Below are 27,761 nucleotides of genomic sequence, written 5' to 3' on the forward strand. Positions count from 1 at the left end.
CTTCAGACTTTTCCTTTGAAAATATGAACAAATACATACAGTGAACTAGAGTGTTTTTACCATCTGACATGCATTTGCATCTGACTGACAGGCAGTATTATTATTATTTATTAATATATTTTTCTTGAGTGAAAAAGAACTTCAAATGCAGACACATCTGTATAACTGTATAAAAACAGTGCAACAAATAAATCTAGGAATATAAAAAAATGAGTAATATAAGAGTATAATCTCTTTAAAACTTTAAAGTCCATGAACAATTTTGTTCAATAAAATGCTTTTGAGTCTTTAAATACAAAAGTACAAAAAAGTGCAACAGCAACTCTTACTCAATCTAAGTAGTCCTCTAAAGACACTAAGTGCAGCCAGAGACTTGAGTAATAGAGTACACAAATAAACATCAACTGAACAAGTTAAGACTCAATCAACAAGTAACTTAAACTTGGTTAAACACTGCTGTAAAAATTTGCTCATAATTTCAATAACAACGGCAAGTTCTTCTTCAGGAAAATTAGCATTTCTGCTCTCTCTCCTCCTAGCCTGTTTCTCCTTGCATCCACAATGTTAGATGCTGTGCTGAACAGTCTCTCGCTGTCCACACTGGTAGGAGGGGTGCAGAGAAACTTTGCAGCAGTAGCAGCCAGAGTGGGTAACCGAACTTGGTTGACTGCCCAGTACTGGAATGGGCTTTCTGAGCGTGAGATAGTTTGCTCCATCAAATATGTCTGAAGTTGAACATGTGTGCTTGTAGTACCTGCGCCAATGTGCTCGTCATGCTCCTGCAGGATTTCTTCAAACAGGCCCTTCAAGCTACCCTCTCTGCTGCTGCTGCTGCCGCCTACCTGCACTTCCATTCGTGGAGTTTTCTTGGGGTTTTCTACTATTGTCTCTGCTACAGTTGTGGTGGTCATTTTCAGTGACTTCTCAATCTTCTCCATCTCTACTGTCAGAGCAACCTTAGCATGCTTGATGTTGTCTGCACTTGAGAGGTACCTGAAAGAAATAATAATGAAAAGCAATAAATACATGTAACAAATAAATAACCTCCTCCAAAGTAGCTTTTAGTATGGTCACAGACTTAATGCATAAGTAATTATTTAATGCAAAAGGTTTTTGAAAATGGCATTTATACAGTGCCATTTTAAAATAATTTATAACTGATATACTCAATATGGCAATGACAATCATCAATATGGACATGAAAAAAAATCTGTCTTTGAAACGTGGATCCAAGAGAGATGCAACTGCATATACAAGGTTTCTTCTTCGATTGTTGCGAATCTTTTCTCGACGGCCTCAAGAAAGGGTAGTTTTCATTGTTTTTATACTGCTGTCCTCTTGGCTCTCCCGAGCAAGTAGCCGTTTTAGAACTGTAACTGAGGGGATGACTTCCGCTACAGACGAGGTGGAGGAGCTAATCTGCTTGGTCAGTTCCTCAAATGGTGCCAAAACAGTGACAGTTTTTTCCTGCAAAGCCCACTGGTTGGCTGTCAGTGTGGCTGGCAGGTCATGATCAGCTCTGTATGCTGAAATCGGCCGCTTCTGCTCAAGTATACTCTCTACCATATAAAAAGTACCATTCCACCTCGTCGCTACATCTTGTTGCAACCGTTTGGTTGGCATTTTTAGATCCTTCTGAATATCCTCCAGGCGCGTTGTTGCCAATGGCGAGTGTTTGAAATGGCCGATTATCTTCCTACAGTTTGCCAGCGCATCACTCACACTTCTCTGTGATAAAAGGCCTTCGTGAACCACCAGTTGTAGAGAGTGTGCGAAGCAGCCCAAACTCGTCACACCCATCTCGGCCATGGCTTTTTTCATGTTGCTTGCGTTGTCGCGCAAAATAACATGAACACGGGACTTAGAGATATTCGACTTCACAAGCATCCCCTCAATTGATTCAGCTATGGATGTGCCGATGTGTGACCCACGAAACTCGTTAGCTTGCAGCACTGCACTTTGAAGAGTAAAAGATGACGGGGTCACTGTGTCCACCCGGTGTGCTGTCAAACTTAGTAAAGACAGCGGTGCCACATCGCAGCTCCAAATGTCGGTCGTAAAGCTGATTGTTTGCACATCTTTTAGTTGACATGAAATGTGTTCATGCACCGTCTCATATAGCTTAGGGAGCGCTGTTTCAGAGATGTATTTGTGACCAGGCAAACTGTACCGGGGCTCCAAATGTTCAATTAAGCAGTGAAATCCCACGTTTTCGACGACTGACAGTTGCTGGTCATCCAGAACAATAAACTCGATGATTTTGTCGGTTATCTTTATAGCTCGCTCGCTGTCTTTCGAAAACTTTTCCCTTCTTGGAATGAAGCTTCCAAAGTTTGTTGATTCTTACACGGTTCATCCTTCTCTGTCCTCCTAGCATTTGTGTAGCTATCGTGTTCTTCGGGGTGATGCGTCTTCAAATGCTTTAAGTTACTCGTGTTAAAGTTGCTAATACTTGTGCCACCCCTCGAAATTGCAGAATGGCATATGAGACATGTCGCTGTTTTACTGGCTGGTTGGTCAATTTTGAAATATTGCCAAACAGCGGACATACTCAACTCAACTTTATTTATATAGCGCTTTTACAATTTTCATTGTTACAAAGCAGCTGTACATGAGACATATTGACTATAAGCAAAATAATTAAAGTTGTACCTGCAGAAACAAGAAAAGGTTGAAAACACAGAAGACAGACATACCCACATACAAAACACTCCACACACACAATATGCACACGTACTAACACACATAGACATAGAGACACACACACACACGCATGCGCACGCACACACACACAACACACACACACACACGTACGTACACAGACAAGTACGCACACACACACACGCTCAGTGAGAGCACACATTTAGGATAAAGGAGAGAGAAGCACAGGTCAAATATAACAGACTATAAATTCCTATATGCAATATTAATTAAGTAAAACTTTAAAATTCTAAAGCAGCCCCCCCGGTCAGGCAGATAGTGCAAAAACAGTATGCAAACGGTGGCGAGGAACCCAAAACTCTAATCGAGAAAAAAAACCTCAGGAGAACCCAGGCCCAACCAGGGGATTCCAGTTCCCCTCTGGCAAAAGCTGCTGCCTCTGCACAAGCTCCAGAGAACTTGCACAACAAGGCTAAATAAAATAAATAAACTTAATAATAAAATAAATTATAGTTTAAGATTATCATTAATAATCTAATAGCATTTGAAGTTTTGTGGTGAAGACATGTCAAGAGACCGCGTCCTTCTTTATCCAGCTCTATCATCTCAGCTCTTGTCAGGTCCCCACTTCCCATTCTCCGCTCTACCATCAGGTCAGGCCATGAACTGCATCCTGCTCGCTGTGGTAACCTTGGAACAATGAGACAAGACTGGCTGAGAGTAGAGTACTGTTCTGTACTCTTTGATGCAACAAGTACATCAGTTGTGTTTTTGGTTCCGGTTGATCTAACTAATGCAGCCTAAACCCTCTGAAGATTTATATTATGGAAGAGTAGTGTATGCAAGATTAAAAAGATGCGTCTTTAGTCTAGATTTAAACTGACAGAGTGTGTCTGCCTCCCGGACAGTGCAGGGAAGACTATTCCAAAGTTTAGGCGCTAGATAGGAAAAGGATCTACCACCTGCACTTGATTTTGAAATTCTAGGTATTACCAACTGACAGGACGCCTGAGAGCGTAATGCACGTGAAGGACTGTAATACAAAAGGAGTTCATTCAAGTACTGAGGAGCTAAACCATGTAAGGCTTTATAGGTAATAAGCAAGATTTTAAAGTTAACGCGATGCTTTATAGGTAACCAGTGCAAGGTTGACAGAACCGGGCTAATATGTTCATACTTTTTTGTACGTGTAAGAACTCGAGCTGCCGCGTTTTGGACCAATTGGAGTTTTTGTAATAAGCCTGCAGGGCAACCACCTAACAGTGCATTACAGTAATCTAGTCTTGATGTCATGAATGCATGAATTAACTTCTCTGCATCTGAGATTGACAGCATATGACGTAGTTTAGATATATTCTTAAAATGGAAAAACGCAATTTTACAGGTGTTGGCGACGTGGCTCTCAAATGACAGATTACTATCGAATAGAACGCCAAGATTCTTTGCTGACGACGAGGGTTTTATGGAACATCCGTCAATAGTTAAACAGTATTCTTGGTTGTTACTTATAGCAGTTTTCGGTCCAATAAGTAACACTTCCGTTTTGTCCGAGTTCAGTAATAAAAAGTTGTTACTCATCCAGTTTTTTATATCGACTATGCATTCCATTATTCGATGGAACTGCTGTGTTTCATGAGGCTTCGAGGAAATATAAAGTTGAGTATCATCAGCATAACAGTGAAAGCTAACTCCGTGTCGCTTTATTATATCTCCTAGAGGTAGCATGTATAATGCGAAGAGCAGAGGCCCTAAGACTGAGCCCTGTGGTACACCGTACTGGACTTGCGATTTGCGTGACACCTCATTGTTTATTGCTACAAATTGAAAACGGTCGGATAAATAAGATTTAAACCATTTCAAAGCTATTCCCTTAATGCCGACATAATTTTCGAGTCTATGTAGGAGTGTGCTGTGGTCAATGGTATCGAATGCAGCACTAAGGTCTAGCAGCACCAATAACGAGATACAACCTCGGTCAGACGCCAATAGCAGATCATTTGTAACTCTGATCAAAGCAGTCTCTGTACTGTGACATGCTCTAAATCCAGACTGGAATTCTTCATTGATGTCATTCCTTTGGAGGAAGGAGCATAATTGAGTTGAAACTACTTTTTCCAGAACTTTAGATATGAAAGGTAGATTCGATATAGGCCTGTAGTTCCTTAGTTCTCTAGGGTCGAGTTGGGGTTTTTTGACAAGGGGCCTTATAACAGCCACCTTATATGCTTTAGGCACATGTCCTAATGTCAGAGATGAGTTAATAATACCAAGAAGAGGATCTATAATTTCTGGGAGCATCTCTTTCAGTAGATTTGTAGGTATAGGGTCTAGTATGCATGTTGTTGATTTAGATGATCTAATAATTTTAGACAGCTCATCTTGATCTACGGTATAAAATAATTGCATTTTCTCCTTAAGGGCGCTGTAGTTAGTTTGTTCAGCGGGTTTCACTTCTGATTGCATTGTTATAATTTTTTCTCTAATATCTTGGATTTTATATGTGAAGTAGTTCATAAATTCATCACTGCTATGCTGATATACAGGATCAGAAGTCACTGACGATTTATTTTTTGTTAATTTAGCCACCGTGTTAAATAAAAACCTAGGGTTGTGCTGGTTTTCTTCTATTAGTGATGAAAAGTAGGCGGATCTAGAAGTTATTAGGGCTTTCCTGTATTTTCGAATACTATCCTTCCATGCTGTACGAAATACCTCTAATTTAGTTTTCTTAAAGTTGCGCTCCATTTTTCGGGCCGCTTTCTTTAGAGCCTGAGTGTGTTCATTATACCACGGTGTGGGGCTGCCATTTTTAATCTTCTTTAAACGTAGTGGAGCAACTTTGTCTAGCGTTACCGAGAAGGTGGAATTAAAATTTTCAGTGGTAATGTCAAGATCTTCAACGTTATTTCTCATGATTTGAGACAATTCGGGCAGATTATCGAGAAACGCATCTTTGGTAGTTGAAGTTATTGTTCTACCATATTTGTAACAATGAGTTTTATTTGCAGCCGTAGGCCAGTGAAGCAAACATAATACCAGATAATGATCCGAAATGTCTTCACTCTGCTGAAGGATTTTAACGTCGTCCACATTTATACCGTAAGACAGTATTAAATCTAAAGTATGATTACGAAGGTGAGTGGGTCCTGACACATGTTGACTAATGCCCATGGAGTTAAGAGTGTCTTTGAAAGCCATTCCTAAGGCATCTGTAACGTTATCTACGTGGATGTTAAAGTCACCAACGACAAGGAGTCTATCTGCGGCCAGTACTAGTTCTGATAAGAACCCACCAAATTCTTTAATAAAATCTGTGTGGTGCCCTGGAGGCCTATATACAATAGCTAGAATCAATTTAAAAAGTGTTTTATCTTTAGTATTAGGTGTTGAAACATGAAGAACCATGACTTCAAAAGAATTATATTTAGAGTTCGACTTCTGGGAAATGCTAAGAGAGTTATTGTAAAGTGCTGCGACACCTCCCCCTCTGCCTTTTAGACGAGGCTCGTGTTTATAATAATAATCTTGGGGGACAGATTCATTTAAAGCAATATAATCATCTGGTTTTAGCCATGTTTCTGTCAAACAGAGCATGTCTATTTTATGATCTGTTATCATATCGTTAACAAAAAGTGCTTTATTAGAGAGAGATCTAATATTTAGCAATCCGAGTCGTAACAGTTGATTATCTGTATTTTGTTCATGTTTAGTTTGTTTAACGTTTATTAAATTACTTTCAAGAGGTTTACGCATTATTTTATGTTTGCTAATCCGGGGGACAGACACAGTCTCTATTTTGTGATGTTTGGGAGAACGGATTACTACATGTTGTACATTTTGTGTATTCTGCGACGTGAGACGGCAAGCAGACAGTTGGTTAAGCCATACTGTCTGCTCCCTGACCTGGGCCCCAGCGAGTCAAGTTTTAGCATTAGCATTAAGACTTTTTGCCATATTTCTAGACAGGATGGAAGTCCCAGCCCAGGAGGGATGGAGACCATCTCGTTTCAACAGGTCAGGTCTGCCCTCAAAACTCTTCCAGTTATTTATAAAAACTATATCATTCTGCAGGCACCACTCAGACAACCAGCCATTTAGTGATGATAATCTGCTATAAATCTCATCACCACGATAAGCAGTGAGGGGGCCAGAGAATATTACAGTGTCTGACATCATGCTTGCGAGCTCACACACCTCTTTAATGTTATCTTTTGTGATCTCCGATTGACGGAGTCGAACATCATTTGTGCCGACGTGAATGACAATCTTACTGAATTTACGATTAGCCTTAGCCAGCACATTTAAATTTGACTTGATGTCAGGCGCTCTGGCTCCCGGTAAACATTTGACTATGGTGGCTGGTGCCTCTATGTTAACGTTCCGAACAATAGAATCACCGATAACTAGGGCACTTTCAGCAGGTTTCTCAGTCGGTGCGTCACTGAGCGGGGCAAACCTGTTCGAGACTGTAATCGGAACGGTCGAGTGATGTTTTGTCCTGCGACTACACCGTCTCACAGTCACGGAGTTTCCCAGCTGCGGGGGATTTTCAACCGGAACCGAGCTGTGTGCGCTAATGTTGCTCGCATCCAAAGTGTTTTCTATCGTAGTTAAACTCTTACTATCCTCAGATAAAGATTGGATGCGAGACTCTAATTCTAAGATCTTCTCTGTCAGCCTAACTATTTCCCTGCATTTATCGCCTATAAAACCCTCGCAGCTGACAGAGAAGGCTAAGCTAAACATATGACATGAGGTGCAAGTAACAATAATAGGAATAGAAGCCATAACTCACCGGATTTGAAGTGCAATTCCAATTTACCAAGGTTGCTCGATGGATCGTAGTATACTCGCTTAAAAAGAGAAACAGTTAGCACACAAGACAAACCAGAGGCAAGATGATATTCCACAGTGTGAACAGAAAGCAAGCTAACACGCTATTGCTATGCTAACGGCGTTAAGTTAACTATCACTTTTGGTTTAGACTCTTCCAAGTAAATAACAGGAACAGGGACTATTGAGATATCAGGATAAGTTAGCAACGACAATAATAATTAACGATAATAAAATACACTAATATTAGAGCGAAGTGGTAAGCGCACTGATACAAACATACTGCTGGTAGCGTGTTTTTTTTCCATTTCTTCTTCGCTGCTCCGAACAGTGGCTGCCTATGGCGACACGCACTTCCTGTGTTTGCATTCTGAGCAGCGAAGAAGAATTGGTTTCCGATTTGCAGCGTTAAACAAAGCTAGCGGGCATAGCTAGGTCTTTATTTAAGAAAATGGTATCGGATCGGTACATGGTTTCAAGAACTCGCCGATACCGATGCCAGACTTTTTTGTGGTATCGGCATTTTTTCCGATACTGGTATCAGAATCGGAATAACCCTAATTGTAAGTACCGTTGTAAAAACGCGACGGGATTGTCCTGTGTAACGTTACTTTCACTTTACTTATAGAAAGCAGTGTTCATGGTTTGTAAATACGCGACCGGTTTGTCATGTGTACTTTCGCATATAGAAAACGTGACGCCTTTGTTAGGAGTCTTATAGAAAATAATGTGTTTGGTGTTTAAAGACGAGAGAGTGTTTCTCATTAGCTTTATGTGATCTTTCTTGTTTTGTCGTCGGAAACACAGGCTCACAGCCCCGACTGCGTTTTCTGCTGAAAAGGGGGCGATGACTAGTTTTTTTTTTTTGTTAAGGCAAATATTGTCTTTTTTCTTGTCAAACTGAGCCAGATTGCATAAATTGAATGTAAGAATCACAAAACAAATCTTATGGAGGTGCATGCTCCAACAGGGATTTAAGTTGTAAGTGTGTCACCTTTTTCACCTATTCAGAGTTTGCAGGTCTGAATATTAAAAGTGGCTCATAATTCAATGTTTCTGCAGAGAGTGAGGCGGCACAGCAGCCTGGTAACCTTGTCGTAACCTTGTCGCAACAACAAGAACTCCAGTTAAAATAAAACTTTAAACAACAAACCCTAGAGCGGACCTCTAAACTATGCTTAATTTAATCTTTCTTGGTGCAACCTGCCTTTAATCCTTTGTTATCTCTGTAGATCACTTGGTGGAGTTGAGTAAATCAAAATATGCCAGAAACATTGTGAAGAAGTTTCTGATGTATGGGTAAGTAATTTTTTTTTTTTTTTGCTGTTATTTATTAGTGGAGTTTAAAGGGAGGCAAATTTTTTTGTAAATAAATCAAAAAAGTAATTTGTGTAAGACTTAACATAATCCTACCACTAGCCACATTTACTCTTTAAAGAAAGAAGTGCAAGTCAGTAAGTTAAAAAGCTGAAAGATTCTATAAATTTCTAACATTGTCTGAAGCAGTAAAATTTCTTTCTGAATTTAATTTAAAATATGCAATGCTTGTATATTCTTTGTTACATGTGAAGTGAAATATTTTGCTTTTTTGTTAAATTTTCTTTATGGTTTACAGGTCATAAAAATAAAAACATTCAGTATCTAAATATTAGAATGTTTCTTAGAGATCAATAAAAATATAGTAAGAAACAAAAATGTAACAATACCTTAATCTACTGAAAGATTTTTTGCTGACGACGAGTTTTTTATGGAACATCCATCAATAGTTGAAGAGTATTCTTTGTTGTTACGTATGGCGGGTTTCGGTCCAATAAGTAACACTTCTGTTTTGTCCGAGTTAAGTTATAAAAAGTTGTTGCTCAACCAGTTTTTTTATATCGACTATGCATTCCATTATTCTGTTGAACTGCTGTGTTTTTTGAGGCTTCGAGGAAATATAAAGTTGAGTGTCTTCAGCATAGCAGTGAAAGCTAACTCTGTGATGCTTTATTATATCTCCTAGAGGTAGCATGCATAGTGGGAAGAGCAGAGGCCCTAAAACTGAGCCCTGTGTCAAAAAATAAAATTAACTAAGGGAACAGCGCGTTTTAAAACAAAATAACATATGTCCAAACTTTAGCCAGTATGGTGCAATTAAAATCATATCGTGTAAAGTACAGGGTGTCCGCGGGGTCTTAAAATGTATTAAATGCCATTTTCCAAGGTATTGAATTTTGTATTGTTTTTTCATATTTGTCCAAAGTAGGGATGCACCGAATGTTCGGCAACCGAAAATAGCTAGCAAAGCATGTGTGATATGATCAACCTGCACAGAGAGAGAGAGAGAGAGAGAGAGAGAGAGAGAGAGAGAGAGAGAAAGAGGGGCGCACATTTTATTAATGCCGCAAACATGTCAGCAGTGTGTGGAGCATTTTTAAGTGTCAGAGAAAGACACAGCACAGAATTTGCCGTGCCGGAGTAAATTTCTGAATGAAAGCATCTTTACCGGTCGGTAACTTGTGTACTTCAGACTGGAGCAGGCAGTCTGACAGTAGCCCTGCCGCTCCCGACATCCTTTGACATCATACAGTAGTCGCGTGCACACAATTCCCTGTAATAAACAACTTGTCAAAGTATGTTCTGTGCATCCCGGCCACAAGTCCGCCTTCTGAGAGAACAATCAGCTTTTGTGGACGGAGTTTGGAGGAGAGACGTGAACTGAAATGGTTGTCATTCAGAATTGCTTGCATGAATGTTTTTTTTTCTTTTTTTTAATTTAAATTATTTTGCAGTGTAGCCAATAATAATCCAACAGTTTTCGTTTATTCATAGTTTTAGCTTATAATGTTGAAGGACACTTGTTGTACAGTATTCTTTCAGCAGTCAGTTATAGGCCTAATATAGGCTATTCAAGAAGGGAGAGGGCTTTTAATTTAGCCTACCCCTGTTGAAAAAAACAGCATATGCTGGGTTAATTATGTTTTGATGCTGGTTTGACCAGCTAAGGACCAGTACATGGCCATCTTAAACCAGCATATGACCAGCGCAAAGACATACCAAACCAGCATATGCTGTTTTTTTCAACAGGGACTTGTTTTCCTCAATTTTTTTTAAGTTATGTTGTATTATAAAGAAAAGCGAGACAAAATGTAAAAATCACATTTCAACCATTGTTTATGCAATAGTAAAAAAATTGGCTAAATAAATAGAAGAAATAAAAAAAGCTGTGTTCGGATTTCGGCCAAGTGGTTCATTTTTATTCGGCTTCGGCCAAGAATTTTCACTTCCGTGCATCCCTAGTCCAAAGAGGTCATATGCTAAAGTTTTCCTGAATTTAATCATTGAGTAGGTAGTTGAATAGTGGGAGGTCCATTTACACCCGGTTGTTAAACAACATGGTTGGAGGATAAAGAGTTGGAACCATGGCTGAGGGCCGTCTCTGGGAATAACCGCGAGGTGTACTGCTCTGTGTCGGAAGGCGTTTAGCATAGCCTCGTTTCTCTAATAAACCTTGCATTGAGTTAGTCACTCAATTCATTCTCTTGTGCTTCGTTCCCACCCTTCTAAATTATGTTAAATTAATGAGTTATTACAAACTAAGACTGTTTAGTTGTGCTGTCTTACAATCATTATATAGTAAATGTAAGTTAAAGTGTGGCCAATGTAACCGATTAAAACAAAAAAGTGCCGATGAGGTCTTATAATGTATGGAAAGAGTCTTGAAAAAGGTCTTAAAAAGTATTAAATTTAGATCCATGATTCCTGTATATACCCTGAAGTAACACATTTGGCCACTCGTGGGCTAGAGCATCCACACCCAACGGTGCATTGCCGCCCACCAGAGCGAAGAACAGGGGACATTGTGCGAAGAGATCTATGGCAGCCTGGCCGAACCTCTGCCATAGCGTGAGGCTTGCTTGGGGGTGAAGTCTCCACTCCCCGTACAACGGATTCTCCCTGGACAATAGGTCCGCTCATCTGTTCATTATTCCTGGAACATGTGTTGCGTGTAATGACAGGAGGTGTTTGCTGCTCTACATAATTAGTCTCTTCGCTAACATGTGAAGCTTGTGGGAGCAATTGACCCCCTGTAAATTTAAATAGGCTATCACCATTGTATTGTCTGTCCTGATCAAAACATGATGATTCCTGGGAAAATTCACAAAATGTCTAAGAGCTAGAAACACCGTCAGAAGCTCTAGAACATGTATGTGATTCTCTCTCACAGTAGGAGACCAAACTCCTCTCACTGTTCTGCCTTCAAACACCGCCCCCCAGCCCGTGAGAGATGTGTCCGTCATCATTACTTTCCTCGACATGACCGCATCCAGAGGCATCATGTCTTGAGAAAAGATGGGGCTCTCCAGTGACTGAGAGCACTCGTGCATTCTAGTGAGACGCGCACTCTGCGGCTGGGACGGCTCTCGGGGCGAATGTCCTTTGACGCTTTCCAGTTTTGAAATTCTCTCATTCACAACAAACCCAGGGGAAGCACTGCCACTGTTGATGCCATTAAACCTAGCATACGGAGACACATGACACTGTTTCCCTCGCTGAAAGAGGGAAACCCAAACTTTTGTCTTTCCTCCCTCAGAACAAACCTCGTAGGTGGAGGGAGACACTCTCTGGGAGACATATGGAGAACATCTACCATATTCTCGTAAACACTGAATTCTGAACTTTCCACATGAACACATTTCACATTTATATTCTTTCTCCTTTTCCCCGCGAGAGGGAGAGAGAGAAATCATTTAGAAAGGATGGGGCATAGAAACTGAGTGCTGTCTACAAACCCTTTTCCTGCCAGCTGGGTTGGCCACTCGATGGACAATCTCACCGCGGCCCTCCTAGACACTTCGATAAGATCTGGGTCTAATTGAACGCTCGGCGACGGGACTGAATCTGGAGAAGAACATCTTCATTGTTGTCGTCCTCATTTTAGAGGATGGTGCACAGTACTTCGTCGTCTTCCTTTCCCGGCAGTGGATCGAACAGCAGGGGAAGGACTGATGAAACACTCTCCATCATGTCCCCCCATGAGCTAGTAATCTGCAGACATTCCATCTGTTCCTCTCTGGGTTGAGCAGAGAGGCATGGGTCTGATTTCCCTGCGACCTCCACTCGCAGTCTCGGGTATGGTGGGCAGCCCTCGGGGTTGGATATAGCTGCCTGAGCGTGGTTAGCGCCTAAACAGGAGATGCAAAGGTTGTGAGAATCCTTAGCAGAAATCCATATACCACAGGCGCAGGGATGTGGAGTATGTTTATCCCCGGAGCTCTCCGGCTCTTTCGCCGTCGCCATGATGAAGCCTGCCCCTTTATACGGTAAGCCCGTGATAACTCGTACGGAGCTGTGCCAAATAGCAACTTTTCTCGTGTTTCAGTGCTTGGTAAGCGCCCCAAAAACTTGAGAAAACGTCGGAAACTTAGAGCAGAAAACGTACTCGGTTACTTACGTAACCTCGGTTCCCTGAGATACGGGAACGAGTACTGCGTAGCAGGACGCTATGGGGAAAACTCCTTTTTCTCCGATGACTGAAGCTTTACAATAATGCAGTGAATACTGCACGGCCATTGGTGCTTGCAAAGTAAAACTTAGAACCAATGGCAGCGAAGCTGCACGGACCTATGGCGATGGTGCCCGCCAAAAAGGGCGGGGTTTATGGCTATATAAGCAGACACATCACCGTAGGGTCCTCAGGTTACTTCGACTGAAGCGATGACCATATGCAGCTTGTAAGCACGGGCAGGAATGCAGTACTCTACGTTCCCTATCGATACTTCACTCGTACTGCGTAGCAGGACGCTATGGGGAACCAGTATAATCCCGCCGTGGTACAAGTGGAACGAAAACATCATATAATCCCGAAGCCGTGGCTCGAGGATAGGTATGAGGCAGAGAATCCTGCAGAAGGCGGAAAAGCCAAGCTAATAGGTGGCCTAATCCGGTTAATCGTCCCAGTAGTGTGCTAGGTGCTGGTGTGGTTGAGGGCAACCACAGCCCAGCAGTAGTCTTAAGCAGAAAGGACCCGGGCCTGGAACATCCAGACTGTAGAATCTGGTAAATGTGGAAGGCGAAGCCCAGCAGGCCGCCGCACAAATATCCGCTATGGAGACTCCGCTAGACCATGCCCAGGAAGAGGCGACACCTCTAGTAGAATGGGCTCTAACTCCCGTGGGGCATAGAAGGCCCAAGGAAGAGTATGCCAGCGCGATAGCCTCAACTATCCATTTAGATAGTCTATGCTTCTGGTGCGGATGCCAAAGCAGACAAAAAGCTGTTCCGACTGCCTGAATGGGGCGGAACGCTCAATGTAGATCTTAAGCGCTCTGACTGGACAGATCAGCTCCGGGTCCTGCTCGGAGGAGGGGAGTGCAGAAAGTGTCACTACCTGTGCTCTAAATGGAGTAGAGAGCACCTTAGGTACATAACCATGTCTAGGTTTGAGGACTACCTTAGAGTTGTCAGGCCCAAACTCAAGACAGGAGGGGCTCACAGGAGGGGCTCACAGAGAGCGCCTGTAGATCGCCCACACGTTTTACCGATGCTAATGCTAGCAGCAGAGCGGTTTTAAACGTTAAGGGACGGAGGTCTGCAGACTGCAGAGGCTCGAAGGAAGGGCCCTTCATAGCTCTCAACACCGTGGGCAGATCCCATATGGGAACGGTGAGGGGGCGAGGAGGGCGTAGCCGCCTGGAACCCTTCGAGAAACGAATGACCAAGTCATTCTTTCCCACTCCTTGGCCCACTATGGGGGCATGAGAAGCTGCAATTGCTGCCACATAGACCTTGAGCGTGGAAGGGGCCCTTATCCAACAGCTCTTGCAGGAAGGACAGAATTAGTGATATGTCACAGGATTCTGGGTCTGCGCCTCGGGTTGTACACCAGGTGGAGAAGACAGACCACTTGAGCTTATAGAGTCGTCTAGTAGACGGAGCTCTAGCCTGTGATATTGTGTTCATGACATTCTCGGGGAAGACCGTAGGCTCCCGTCGAGAGGCCAAAGGTGCAGAGCCCACAGCTCTGGCTGGGGGTGCCAAATCGTGTTGCCTGCCTGAGAGAGGAGGTCCCGTCTCAGGGGAATAGGCCACGGGGCTGCTACGAGCAGCTGAGACAGTTCCGCAACCCAAGGCTGGTTCTTCCAGAGTGGGGCTACGAACAGCACCTTGTTCTCTGATCCTCCTGATCGTCTGTGGTATGAGAGCGATCGGGGGGAAGGCATTGAGGAGCCGGTTGGGCCAGTTGTGGGCCAAGGCATCCCTGTCCTTCGAAAAATAGGTTGGGCAATGAGTGTTGTCTTTTGAGGCAAAAAGGTTGATTTCTGCCTTGCCGAAGACTTCCCAAATTTTCTGAACAGACTTGGGGTAGAGCGTCCATTCCTCTGAAGGGACGTTGCTCCGAGATAGCATATCTGCTCCCTGGTTCAGTCTGCCTGGCACATGAGTTGCCCTTAGTGAGCGCAGATTGCACTGAGCCCATTCCAAGAGGCAAAGTACAAGGGAGAAAAGGCGTCTTGAGGAGAGACCTCCCTGGTGATTTATGTAGGACACCACTGTCATGCTGTCTGATCGGACTAAGACGTGGCGGTCCCGTAAGACCGGCAGGAAGTGACGAAGAGCCAGACTTACTGCCTGCATTTCTAAGGGCAGTTGATGTGCAGGCCCTTTTCCTGAATCGACCAGTGGCCGAAGGCCGGTGTGCCATCGCACAGAGCCCCCCAACCCATTTTGGAGGCGTCTGTTGTGACCACCTTTCGTCTGCATGTGGTGCCCAGGGGCACACCCTGCTCCAACCAAAGAGGATTCCTCCATGGGGCTAGAGCTGTTACACAGACCTGATCCACCCAGATGCGTAGGCGTCCGAGATGCCAAGCGTGAGGCGGAACTCTCGGTTTCAGCCAGTATTGCAGCGGACGCATCCGAAGAACGCCCAACTGCAGTACTTGAGACGCGGAGGCCATGAGACCCAGCATCTTCTGAAACACCTTGAGGGGGTGTGACGCTCCGGGCGTAAAAGAGGCCGCGAGCTGCTGAATAGCTAGGGCACGGTCTGGCACGATTCTGGCCGTCAGGCGGTTCGAATCGAAAACCGCCCCCAGGAACGAAATCCGTTGGCTGGGGGACAGAGCGCGTTTGGCAAGGTTGATTCTGAGCCCCAGGCATTCCAGGTGACTGAGGAGGAGGGACCTGTGGGACCTTAGCTCTTCCTCTGACTGTGCTAGAACAAGCCAATCGTCGAGGTAGTTCAGAATGCGGATTCCCGTCTGCCTGAGAGGGGATAGAGCCGCGTCCATGCACTTCGTGAAAGTGCGAGGAGCTAGAGACAGTCCAAATGGAAGGACCATGTATTGATATGCAACCCCTTCGTAGGCGAATCTCAAAAATCGTCTGTGATGGGGGGCTATCTGGATGTGGAAGTATGTGTCTTTCAGATCCAGGGAGAAGAACCAGTCCCCTGGGTATATTTGCGAGAGGATCTGTTTCAGTGTAATCATTCTGAAACGCCATTTCATAAGGGCGCGGTACAGATGTATGAGATTGAGGATGGGGCGGAGACCGCCATCCTTTTTGGGTACGAGGAAGTAGCGGTTGTAGAAGCCCGACTCAGTTTGATCTGGAGGAACCGGTTCTATGGTAAGTTCCCCAACTCCGTGCGCAGAACGTGTGAATTCGCACTCTGGACTCGGGTGGTGATCATCCCGCGGAAACGCGGGGGTCTGCGAGCGAACTGGAGTGAATATCCTCGAGATATTATTCCCATTACCCAATCTGATATCCCGGGGATGGCCCGCCAGGCCTCGGCCTGTATGACAAGGGGTTGAATGCATTGGGAAGGTATGCCGCCTTTTGGGGGCTTGACTCCTGTGGAGAGTGGAAGAGGAAGGTTGCTCTTTTTATGACAATGTTTGTGTTTTATATAAGTGCCCGCTATAACAGCGATGGGTTGTGCGGGCGTTAGAACAGACCCGGTATTCACATTGTGGAACAAAAACACATGTTCGCCGGCACCTGGAACGTCCAGCCGCAACGAGACCCTTCCTCTTCCTTTCCTCGGTCTCAGGATGGTGCCTGAGGCGCAGGGCCCAGCGTGATCTTTGGACAGGGTCCCTGACGCCGAGGGTGGGGGAAACGTCTCCCGGAGCGAGATCGTTGACGCGTCTCAGCTCCTGTTACCTTCTGGGCAGCGGGGGGCGTGGCCTTCACCGGCTGCTGAGTTGGTGCTGGCATGGAGCGAGCCGACGCAGGTCTGGACCCGGGTCTCTTGGGCAGGAAGTGCTTCATGGCCTGCGAAGATTTCTGCGCTGCGGTGAAGCGTTCCGCAAAACCCTCCACTGCTGGTCCGAACAGGCCGGCAGCGGATATTGGAGCATTGAGGAAGGGGACCTTATCTGCTTCCTTGATCTCTGTGAGCGTCAGCCACAGATGGCGCTCGAGCACCACGAGACTGGCCATCGATCTGCCTATCGCCTGGGCCGTGGCCTTGGTGGCGCGTAGGGCGAGATCCGTCGCGCTCCGCAGTTCTTTGAAGGGCGCGATATCTGTACTGGACACGTCCATGCCCTGGAGGAGTTTGGCCTGGTACACTTGAAGCACTGCCATGGAATGCAATGCTGATGCCGCTTGGCCGGCGAACGAGAATGCGCGTCCAGCATGGGCCGAGGTGGTTTTGCACGGCTTAGAGGGATGGGCCGCTTTTGCCGTCCAACCGATGGCCGAGGGCGGACACAGATGTGCGGCCACCGACTCATCCAGGGGAGGCAGCTTCTCATATCCTTTTTCTTCCGCGCCGTCAACCGAGGTGACAGCGGAGGAAGAAGAGGGTCGTAGACGGGCTGAGTAGGGAGCGCGCCATGACTTGGTGACTTCATCGTGAACCTCCGGGAAGAACGGTGAAGTTCGCTGACGAGGGGCTTGGCGGCACCCCGGCATGAACCATTCGTCCAGGCGGCTGCGAGCAGGTTCCTCCGGAGAGGACCACTCTCCGGAGGCAGACGCCGACGGAAGCTGGTCGGCCTGGGAAAAACGAACCGGCGAATTTTCTCTCTTTGGAGAAGGCGAGGCACGCCGAGGGGATGTGAGCTCGTGGTTCCCCGAGCGCTTAGTTCCTCTACCCCGCTGCTTCGTCTCCGTAGAGTGAAGCGGGAGGGATCGAGAAGCTATCCGCGAGCGCAGAGAGGAGAGACTCATGCTCTCGCAATGAGGGCATTTCGTCTCTCTGAGTGCGTCTTGAGCATGGGAAACTCCCAAGCACGAGACGCACTCGCCGTGACCATCAGCGGCGTGCAGGGATATCCCACACGAATGACAGTGACGGCGCTGCATTTGCAACAACGCCGCAGGAAATTTGCTCATAGAAATTTGCTGTTTTAGAGCTTGCCGGATGGCGGCAGGGAACAGGAATCAGCGCTGCTGAGAAACCAGCGAGTCGCTGAGCAGAGAGGTCCAGTCCGCTGCAATGCTTTTCCGACGGCGAAGCTATCAGTCCGAGTAGCGAGGTAGAAGTCGTCGCTGAAGGAGAAGAAATCTGAGGACTCTACGGTGATGTGTCTGCTTATATAGCCATAAGCCCCACCCTTTTTGGCGGGCACCATCGCCATAGGTCCGTGCAGCTTCGCTGCCATTGGCTCAAAGTGTTACTTTGCAAGCACCAATGGCCGTGCAGTATTCACTGCGTTATTGTAAAGCTTCAGTCATCGGGAGAAAAAGGAGTTTTCCCCATAGCGTCCTGCTACGCAGTACGAGTGAAGTATCGATAGGGAACTCACCTTAACGCGTTGGTTATCTCCTAAGTTGAGAGGTCTCTCAACAAACGAAGAATTAAATTGCGTTTGGGACGTTACCTTGCGGCTTCATCTGTGAACGGTTGAGCAATAAATTCCTAAATCTGCTGAGGACAGTTTCCGAAAATCTTCCACGGGGAAGAGAGTGAGAATGACGAAACGGCAGGCAGCAGCAGCTTATATGCAGGGAGACGGGACTCCCGCACGGCTGCTGCGATTGGTCTGCCATGACTGGCAGGCGTGGTGTCATTGGTGCTTCCGCAATTGGTGAAGGCATCCTATAGTGAGATACCGAACGAGTGTTAGAAAGAGAACTTCAAGCTATAGCCTCTAAATACATTTCTGGTTGAAGGCAATGACCCCATCAAAGTTCTTATAAGAAGCCCCATTCAAAGTTTCTCAAAGGAAAATACAGGCTTTTAGGTGTGGAAAAGGATACCAATCTTATTCTAAAGCCAAATTCATTAGTTGCTGTGAAATGTACATTTATGTTTTAAGCTTAAATTAGCATTAGTTGATGTATTCTTAACAAACAAACATGAATTTACAGAGAACAGCTGCTCTTAAATTATGGTAATAAATAAAATAATTAAATCATTTAAGGTTATTTTGGTATTTTATATCTAATGTATTATGTTAAATTCTGTGGCTTACCAGCTTACTAGTTTTTAAGTTATTTTGATATGGTGATGTGAGCAGAGCACAACACGATCCAGGCCGGTGTGTACTTGAAATATTTAAATTTACTTGCGATCTGAGTGAACAAAGAATTAGGAACATATAATACACATAAAAATTTATCATTTGTTAATTAGTAATTACAGATGAAGCGAAGAAGTGTTAAATAAGTAAGAGCATTAGTGTCTTCTGTAGTGGTTACTTAACCCTGTGGTGAAGCAGTTTATTATTCTAATGAAAAACACAGAATATCGAATAGCGTTTTTAATTTTTCGAATAATTATTGCTGATCGAATATTCTAATAGCCCCTATTAATATAATGGCCAACTAACCAGTTAGTAGTAGATTTGGCACTGAACAGCTGTAAAGTCCTGCTAGAAATGGAAATTAGCATCTCCTTGTTTTCAAAATGAAAATGCAAAATTTACTACCATCTTAAAAGACGCCTTTGGACCACTGAGCAACAGTCCAGGAGATGAATTAAAGAAAGATCGTAACTTAATTAACTTATCTTAACTGTTTGGTAACCATGGTCATTTCAGTTAGGACCTCATTTAGAACAAAAGCTATTACAGAACAGCATTTCCTAAGCATTATCTTATCTTAACTACAAATAGGAAAGGGGTATAACAAAAGCATCCTAACTTGAATAAAAACCATTTAACTTTAACCCGACAGCTGTCCCAAATCTAAAGTTATATGAAAGGCAACGGAAACGATCACTTTACAGTAGACTTGTTGGAGTGTATGTTAACGCTTCAAGGCGAAAACCAGCAATGTTTGAGGTTGGCGATATTTCTGGAGTAATTTTTCATTCTTCAGTGTGGTCACGGATCCTTAAAGTCTTATTATTTCCTAATATAACACCTTTAAAAGTCATACAGTATTAAATTCAGATTCTACGGGTCTTAAATATTTTGGTCTCATTTCCGCAAAAAATATTTCAGTCATTAAAATCATTGAACAGACCTAAGATTTTTCTCCCCGCAATTGCTGCATCGTCACGACTCATCAGAGAGAACTGAGGTCGCAGAGTACAGGTTGAAGTAGCCGACAGCTAGTTTACAGCATCCTAGCTAAATTGTTTAAATGCAAGCTTAATAAAAATGGCTAGAATGATGAGTTCTCGTGGTGGTTAAAGCCGGTGCCTGAAAATGTCTACAAGGCAAACTGTGCCGTTTGTCGGAGATGTTTTAAACTCTGGAGCACGCGAAAGGCTTCCAGCAGATTACAGGGTTTCTTTTCCACTCTTTTTAAATTGTAATGGATAATGACGTACAGCTGTTTGATTTCGTTTGATATTTTAAATATTTTATTTGTAACAAATACAAACCTTATGCTTGGAAAATGTGTTTCCTAACGGCTTTAATCCAATGCGATGTTCAAACAAGACGAACATCTAATTTGGTTAAATCATTTTTAAAGAGTACATTCCTCAATATTTTTAAGGGCTTATTTTGGTTTATGGAGTGTCCGACAACAAGTTTATGTACATACATGATGTAAAAATACTATTATTTCGTAATAATAAGCAGTTTTTATTACCTTACTTCTTGACTGACTCTCAAATGATTCGTTCCGCGATTCATCTGTGTAATCTCCGCCTTTCCGCCAGCGTAGTCTGATCTGATTGGTCAGATAGTGTAGTCTGCTGTGATTGGTCAGATGGTCTAGTCTGCTGTGATTGGTCAAATGGTCTAGTCTGCTGTGATTGGTCAAACGCGTTCAGCATGTGTCGCAAATGGACCGCCTATCATTACTGCTGTATTACGGTTTGCAGGTGGTTGGATATTAACAGTGTATAGAGAGAGATGGCGTCGATTTTACCTTACCAGTTCGAGCCCGAGTCTGACGAATCATTCTTTAATCCTTATACAGATGCCAGTAAGAAAAAGGACTGTTTTAGACACTTCTCTTGTAACAGTTAGTTATCACGGCATACAGTGTACGGTGTTCGTATCTTCAGATGTTATTATAACTATAGTACACCACGCAGTTCTTGAAATAAAGACTTTGCGAGTTAATATGGTTGAACACTTACATTAGCGCAACGAGTTTATAGCTAACGTTAGGTAAACAAACAGTAACAACCCCAAAAATAACGGTAACGTTAGCTAAACACAGACATGAGATAACGTCACACAAATTTAATTTTAAGTAAAGACAAAAATAAAGAGGTCACACTTACAGGTTGTGATTCGGTGGAGCTTACAGGTCCAAATAAAGTTGGTAGGCAACATCTTTTAAGGAAAGACGTTTAATGTATCCTGCAGTAAAGGCGCCAAGATTGATGAAGCAATCTTCGGTAAAAATGACGCGCGCAAAGTAAAACGTTCGGTTTATACTCCTTTGGTGTCGTTTGAAAAATAAATAGTAACCATTTTTCCTCAGAAGTTCTTCCTTTGGTAGTGAAAATAAGACTGACTTAGTTTCACTACATAGAACACAGCTTCTCTTAGACATGATGCACACGTCACGAACGAGCTAGTACAGTGTTTGGGGAGGAGAGAGTTAAGTTTTCGCAGTCAGTAGGCGGGGATTTTTCTAGTGACGTAGGTACATTGTGGTTAAAGATTCGGACAGGTCATGGCTTGTTCGCGTGATTCAGAGTCGATTACCTTTTTTATAAGCTAATAACTTTGTTATTCGTTCACCTTCGGATTTACAACTTGGCAGATTGCTTACATTCAAACACGGCAAAATTAAACACTTCATGAAATGTATTTTTTATGATCTCGAGGAATGTACTCTTTAAATACTATCTCATGTGTTATAATTAGCCATTTATATTTGTTTTTATTGGTGAATATTTAACTAAACCCGTCAAGATGACTCGCAGCACCCGTATGACCCTGTGTTAGTTTATAAAGAGCACTTACACATGTGTACTGTAACATAGCCATGGAAAAAATGAAGAGATCGCGCCAGCTTTGTCTTTAATTAGCATTTCTACATGTATTCCAGCCCAGTGCATCTTGAATTTCAACAGAAACAAACCTCAGGAGTGACACAGTAAAGTGTATAATGAATGAAAGCTGTGATTAAAAATCAGGCTTATTCCATCATATACGACCCAGTCTGTGAAAACCCATCTAAAGTATTTTTTTGTGACTTGCTGTTTCTACATAAAACCATCTCATGTAAAGTAAAGAACATTCTGTAAAAATATATCGATATCTTTATCTTCTTGATATCTTAGACTGAGTAAGGCCATGTCAAAGATTGTAATCATAGTGAAATGAATGCTTGAAATCAAATTTGATGCTCGTTATCTCATAATTAGATTCAGAGACTTTAGCCTGGTTTTCTCAGACTGGGTCACATATATTTATTTTTTCAAAAAAGTTTTCATTTTGTGCATATAAATGCAAATATAAAACAATATTTTTGTTTTGAATTTGGGTGAAATTCTGTCAGTAGTTCACAGAAAAAAAACAGTATGCAGAAAAACTGCAAAAAAAAATTTGTGCAAAACTAAATTTTTAGAGGTGTATATGAAATATAGATGTATTATAATGTGTATGTCCATCGCAGGTTTGGTCTTAAATTTCATATAAAGTGGCATCAAATTGGTCTTAAAAAGTCTTAAATTTAGCTTGCTATATCTGTAGACACCCTGTTCTTACAAAAAGGGTACTACAGCAAGTCGCTCATGTTAATTCAGATTAGCTGGTGAAACGATCTTTCAGACTGTGTCTTGTGAATCGAGAATCGACTCGAATCGAGAGCTTGTGAATCGGAATCGAATCGAACCGAAACATCAGAATCGATACCCAGCCCTAGTCAATATAGTCCTACCTCTTTTTCGTTGCTTTCGTCATGTGGTGAAGAGTTGTTATTGAGAGCAGGGGAGAGGAGCTTAATGTTTTTGATTAAAGAGTGCAAATTAATTTAAAAAAAATAATGATGTGCATGGATAAATCATTTATAACAATCACTGCAACACTGTGTAAAACACTTAGAATTTTCCTGTTTGATTTTATGGTGACTTTAAATGTAAATGTAACTTAATGTGCCTTCCACAGTCCAATATAAGATTTCCTAGCTAGAAATAAGAATCCTAAATCAACTTAATGTTTGCTTCTGTAATGGCAATTTGCGAAAATCCTAAGGTAACTCGTGAAGTCTTAAAGTGATACTTCACCCAAAAATGAAAATTCTGTCATTTACTCACCTTCGAGACTCAAGTTCTGATGAACACAGAGATTGCTTATAACCAGACAGCTTTCCCCCCCCCATTGACTACCATAGTAGGAACAAATACAATGGTAGTCAAAAGTGCCCCAGAACTGTTTGCTGCCCTACATTCTTCTAAATGTCTTCTGTTGTGATAAAAAATTATAAAGTAATTTTTCCTACTATGGGAGTCAATGGGGGGCAAAATCTCTCTGGTTATTAGCATTCTTCCAAATATCTTTCTCTGTGTTCATCAGAAAAAAGACATTTATACAGATTTGGAACAACTCGAAGGTGAGTAAATGATGACAGAATTCTCATTTGTGGGTGAAGTAGGATCACTTTAAGTTAGGACCTAAGATAAGAAACTTTCTATAATATGCCCCCTGTAGTCTAAGGGCCTGTTTTCAAGCCACATTTTCAGCTAAAACAGGAAAATGTAGATTGTTTTGACATTGTTTTAATGTCTGTGTGAAACTTGTTAAAAACTGAAACGAAAAACGTTTCTGTTTTTTTACTACACTGTAAGAAAACCCTGCTTTTATAAATGTAAATTAGACGTTACATTTGTTTGTGCGGGACTTTCCTAGATGAATTTAAAGCAACACTTTGTCGTTTTTCGACCTTAAAATAATGTCTCTAAAATTATTTCAGTGGTAGAACAACTCTTAAACGGACGAATTCTGCTGATGCTGCTACCTGAGTAGCCTCCTAGAGGCTGGCTACAACTGTAAGTTCTGTGTTCCCTGCCTGCGGAAGAGTGCGATATGGTCTCTAAACAATGTTTCCCACAGAGAAGCTTATACAGCAACATTATTTACAACACTGGTAACAGACAATTGCGCTTATCAAGCACATGTAAACAAAAGTTCAAAGGTGTCATTTGAAAATACAGATTGCACTGAATATGTGAAAGCTCAAGCAGAACAAATAAACACAATAGACTCGCGATTGCTTCCGCGTTTTGTCTCAGTCACATCCGGCACATGTAGATTTCATAGGGAACAATTACATTTTCACTCAAGATGCAAATGGGATTACGGTCAATGACGTGAGTCAAATTATCCAAACACTACATCATACATCGACAACCAAAAAGGGTAAAGACTTCAGGCACTCACTAAATCCTTGGTGTTTCGAGTCAGACGTGATCACCCAAACGTGTTTTTTCGTCAATTTTAACAATCATAGGTAGTTTAGATGGTTAGAGTAAGGTTAGGGTTAGGGTGTGGGTTAGGGTAAAGGTTTCGTAAGACTTGAAACACCAAAGATTTAGTCAAAACCAACAAGCCACGCCCACGGATCTGACTCGAAACACCAAGGATTAAGTGAGTGCCAAAGACTTCAGGCTATCCGTTTCAAGCTACATCCACAAATATGATAATAGCGAAGTAAACCTTTGCTCTTACTTGAACACAGGGTTTGATCACAGAGGCACTCAACAATACTTAGCTGCAATGCTGTCAGTTTGCTGCAATTGTTTTAGTAAACATAGCCTTATCACTTGGTGACAAATTACCTCAACCCTATGAGAGCGGAAGTGGCTTAGCCAGCTGAGATTTAAGCGGGCGTATGCACCTTGTGTGCATAGTCTATTCGCAGTTTCCAGGACATCTCTCTGAAAATGTGCTTATAAAAAGAAACCAGATTGAAACCTCTCTTTTAAAAGAAAATAAACTTATTTTAGGAGAGTACATTACTGTCGTATGTTACTCTATTGATAGAAATGTCATGATTAGCCTTGACATTTTGGTCAGACGTTGTATATTATCAGCATGTTTACATATGATTTTTTTTATCAAACAATCATTTGAATCATCTTTTAGCATCTTAGTCCATTGTATACATTAAATAGTTTGTAGGTCGTGCTCAGTTTCTTTCCTTTCTTTTATCTTACAGAAATAAACAGCAGGTGGGTCATGTGATGTTGGCTTTTAAGGGGAACGTCAGACAGATGCTCAGGCACTCAGAGGCGTCGTCAGTGGTGGAGTATGCATACAATCAAAAAGCCATCCTCTCACAGAGACTTATGCTTACTGAGGAGCTCTATGGCAACACATTCCAAATCTGCAAGGTAGGAGCAGTCTTAAAATTCACCTTTATATGTTGTTTAAACATAAATGTGTGTTGGTAGTTAGTGTACAGATCCATCCTATAACAACAAAAGATCACCCATTTCTGTTTTAATTCCCATTAAACCTCAGCAGTTCCATTAGCATAGTTTCTGCTCTGAACGAGATGCACGCTGTCCACCATTGTCTCCACTTCGAAGCAGCTGTAGGTTTCCATGCTAGAACTGAGCAGCCTCGGAAGGCTTCTCTATTAGTGCGTTTTTTATGCTCTTCCCAAAAGTAACATTGTATTAGTGTTGTCACGATACTGGAATTTCTAACTTCGGTACGATACATAAAAAATATAAATGTTTGATACCATTTTCGATATCACAGGAAAAAACTGCCATAACATTAAAGCCCTATATTTTCTTATTAAAAGGTAAATTGAACAAGACTAGACAATGAGGTATATTTTTACATTATTTATTCATTGTTAATCTAATGTTAATTTTACTAATACATTTACTATTTAAAATCAAAGTTCTATTTGTCAATATTAATGGACCAGAGCTCACATAAATGGTTAATTTTTTTTACTAACATTAAAAAATATTAATAAATACTTGAACAGATGTATTGCTCATTCATGGTTATTTACTGGTAGTTAATACATTTATACGATTAACAAATGTATATTGGGCTTTTATTCACATATAATCATTGATCAGCGGACATAGAGACATAAACGCAAACTTTAAAGAATACATAACATGAGATCATGAAAATTACATTTCATGCAGTGTGTAATGTTGCCGTGTTTGTTATTCATTCACCTTTGGATTTACAACTTGGCAGGCTGCTTACTTTCAAAGTTATTGGCTTGGAAAAAGGGGAGTCGACTCTGAATTACGCAAATGAGTCGTCCCTAGTCGGATTCGTGAACTGCCGCGGATTTACGTCACTACATATATTCGCCGCCTACGTTTTGCCATGACTCTCGTTGTGTGTGTGTAAAATTGTCAATGATGACCTGGATTATGTGCGGCAGTGGGAAACATCAGTGACGTGAGTGACCCGCGCAGTTGACAATCACACACAGCCTGCACTGGTGGCGGGTCGCGTTTTTCTCGTCTTTCCACATTAAATAACAACTAGAAGAAATTCCAAATTTGCAGGTCGCACATGCTTGAGTACTTGTAAAAAATGCTTGCACTGCTTCGAAAACTAGTCACAAAATGCGACCATTTAGTCGCAGTCTGGAGCCCTGTAACAGTGTTTCTCCTACCATAACCTTGGGAGGCCCGCCCATCCAACGGCACCTCCCACCCCCCTTGAAGGTCAAGTTAATGTAGCGCCAGATCACAAGAGAAGTCATTTAAGGTTACCTTTCCCATATAACATGTCTATACCTTGTTCTCATATTAAACATGCTAAAAAGCGTTGTTATTTATCTTGTTTACATGGCGTCATGCCATTTCTGTTTCTACATGGTCGCACCTTTATAATTCTCCTCTGCTCTCCGTATCGAGTTACGCCGCGATGCCCTCACACACACATACCCCTGCGCGCACATACACAGGTAAGCACACTCCCACCAGCGGACAGAGAGCGAGTGTGGGAGAATGTCGCGTCAACCACCTGAAAAGCAGATAAAAATATTTGCGTTCCCAGGGTTGTGAAAATGGCAACATTGGCTCTCCTGCTTCTAGTCCAAGTACTGAAAAGACTTGAACGCCCTGCCCCTGACAAGCAACAGTCCAGTTACCACCGGATGACAGGTTTTCACCCAGCTTATCCTTCGTTCCATCTGGACCGCAAGACAAAATGAACCATTCAAATCATCAGACTATTTATGCAGTTTAAATTGAGCAGCATGTCTACATAACTGAGCTGTACACATCACACGCACTCAGGGACATTCATGTTGATTATATTTTGCCGCTATATCTTCTAATATCTTTATTTAGCACCAAGCATGCTTCATTTTAACCCTTTCCTCACCGTGAGCGCTGCTTCTCCCGCCAAAGACTCGTATAAAGACCTGCAGACACTTTTTCAAAATGTAGCAGTAGCCTATTCAAGTATTTTTAGCTGTCAGTCAGTTTACTGTTTGCTATATAAATTTGTGACAGATTATAAACCATAACGTCTTGTATCTACATTAAGCATTAATGATATTAATAGCATTAATAATCATCATGTTAAGAGCATTTCATAATGAATCATGTTTTAATCAGAAAGATTATTTAGAATCAGTTCTAGTATGAATGGCATGGACAGGCTACTTTTTAGAAACTTTGTAAGTACTCCTGCTCATGATGTATTCTTTTCAGTTGTTATGTTTTGTTGTCAGTAGTTTTTTAAATATTAAAATGAACCACTAGGACTTCGCTTTAGCACCAGAGCCTACAACACATTTTCTCAGTTACCAGGCCTTCTATGTTTCATACAGACTGTGGCTATCAGAATATAAAATAAATGGCCTGATAAAACATTAGATTGATTAATTAAATATTATTTATTTAAAAAATATTGTCCGGACCTCCGACGCAAAAATAAAATAGAGACTGCAGTCTGGTCTGGTTCCAATACTCAAGA

At 42.4% G+C, this 27,761-nt stretch overlaps 1 protein-coding gene across 1 annotated transcript in view; it reads left to right on the plus strand.

The window, feature by feature from the left end:
• Positions 1 to 7,963: 7,963 nt before the first annotated feature.
• The window catches only part of pum3 (pumilio RNA-binding family member 3), a 53,458-nt gene continuing 33,660 nt past the window's right edge, over positions 7,964 to 27,761 (plus strand). The window contains exons 1-3 of the mRNA XM_057321670.1: positions 7,964 to 8,057; positions 8,727 to 8,793; positions 25,009 to 25,183. Of these exons, the coding sequence (XP_057177653.1) occupies positions 7,964 to 8,057; positions 8,727 to 8,793; positions 25,009 to 25,183 (336 nt within the window). The remainder of the gene's footprint in view (positions 8,058 to 8,726; positions 8,794 to 25,008; positions 25,184 to 27,761) is intronic.

This window comes from Triplophysa rosa, linkage group LG22 (assembly GCF_024868665.1).
Source record: "Triplophysa rosa linkage group LG22, Trosa_1v2, whole genome shotgun sequence".
Taxonomy (NCBI): Eukaryota; Metazoa; Chordata; class Actinopteri; order Cypriniformes; family Nemacheilidae; genus Triplophysa; species Triplophysa rosa.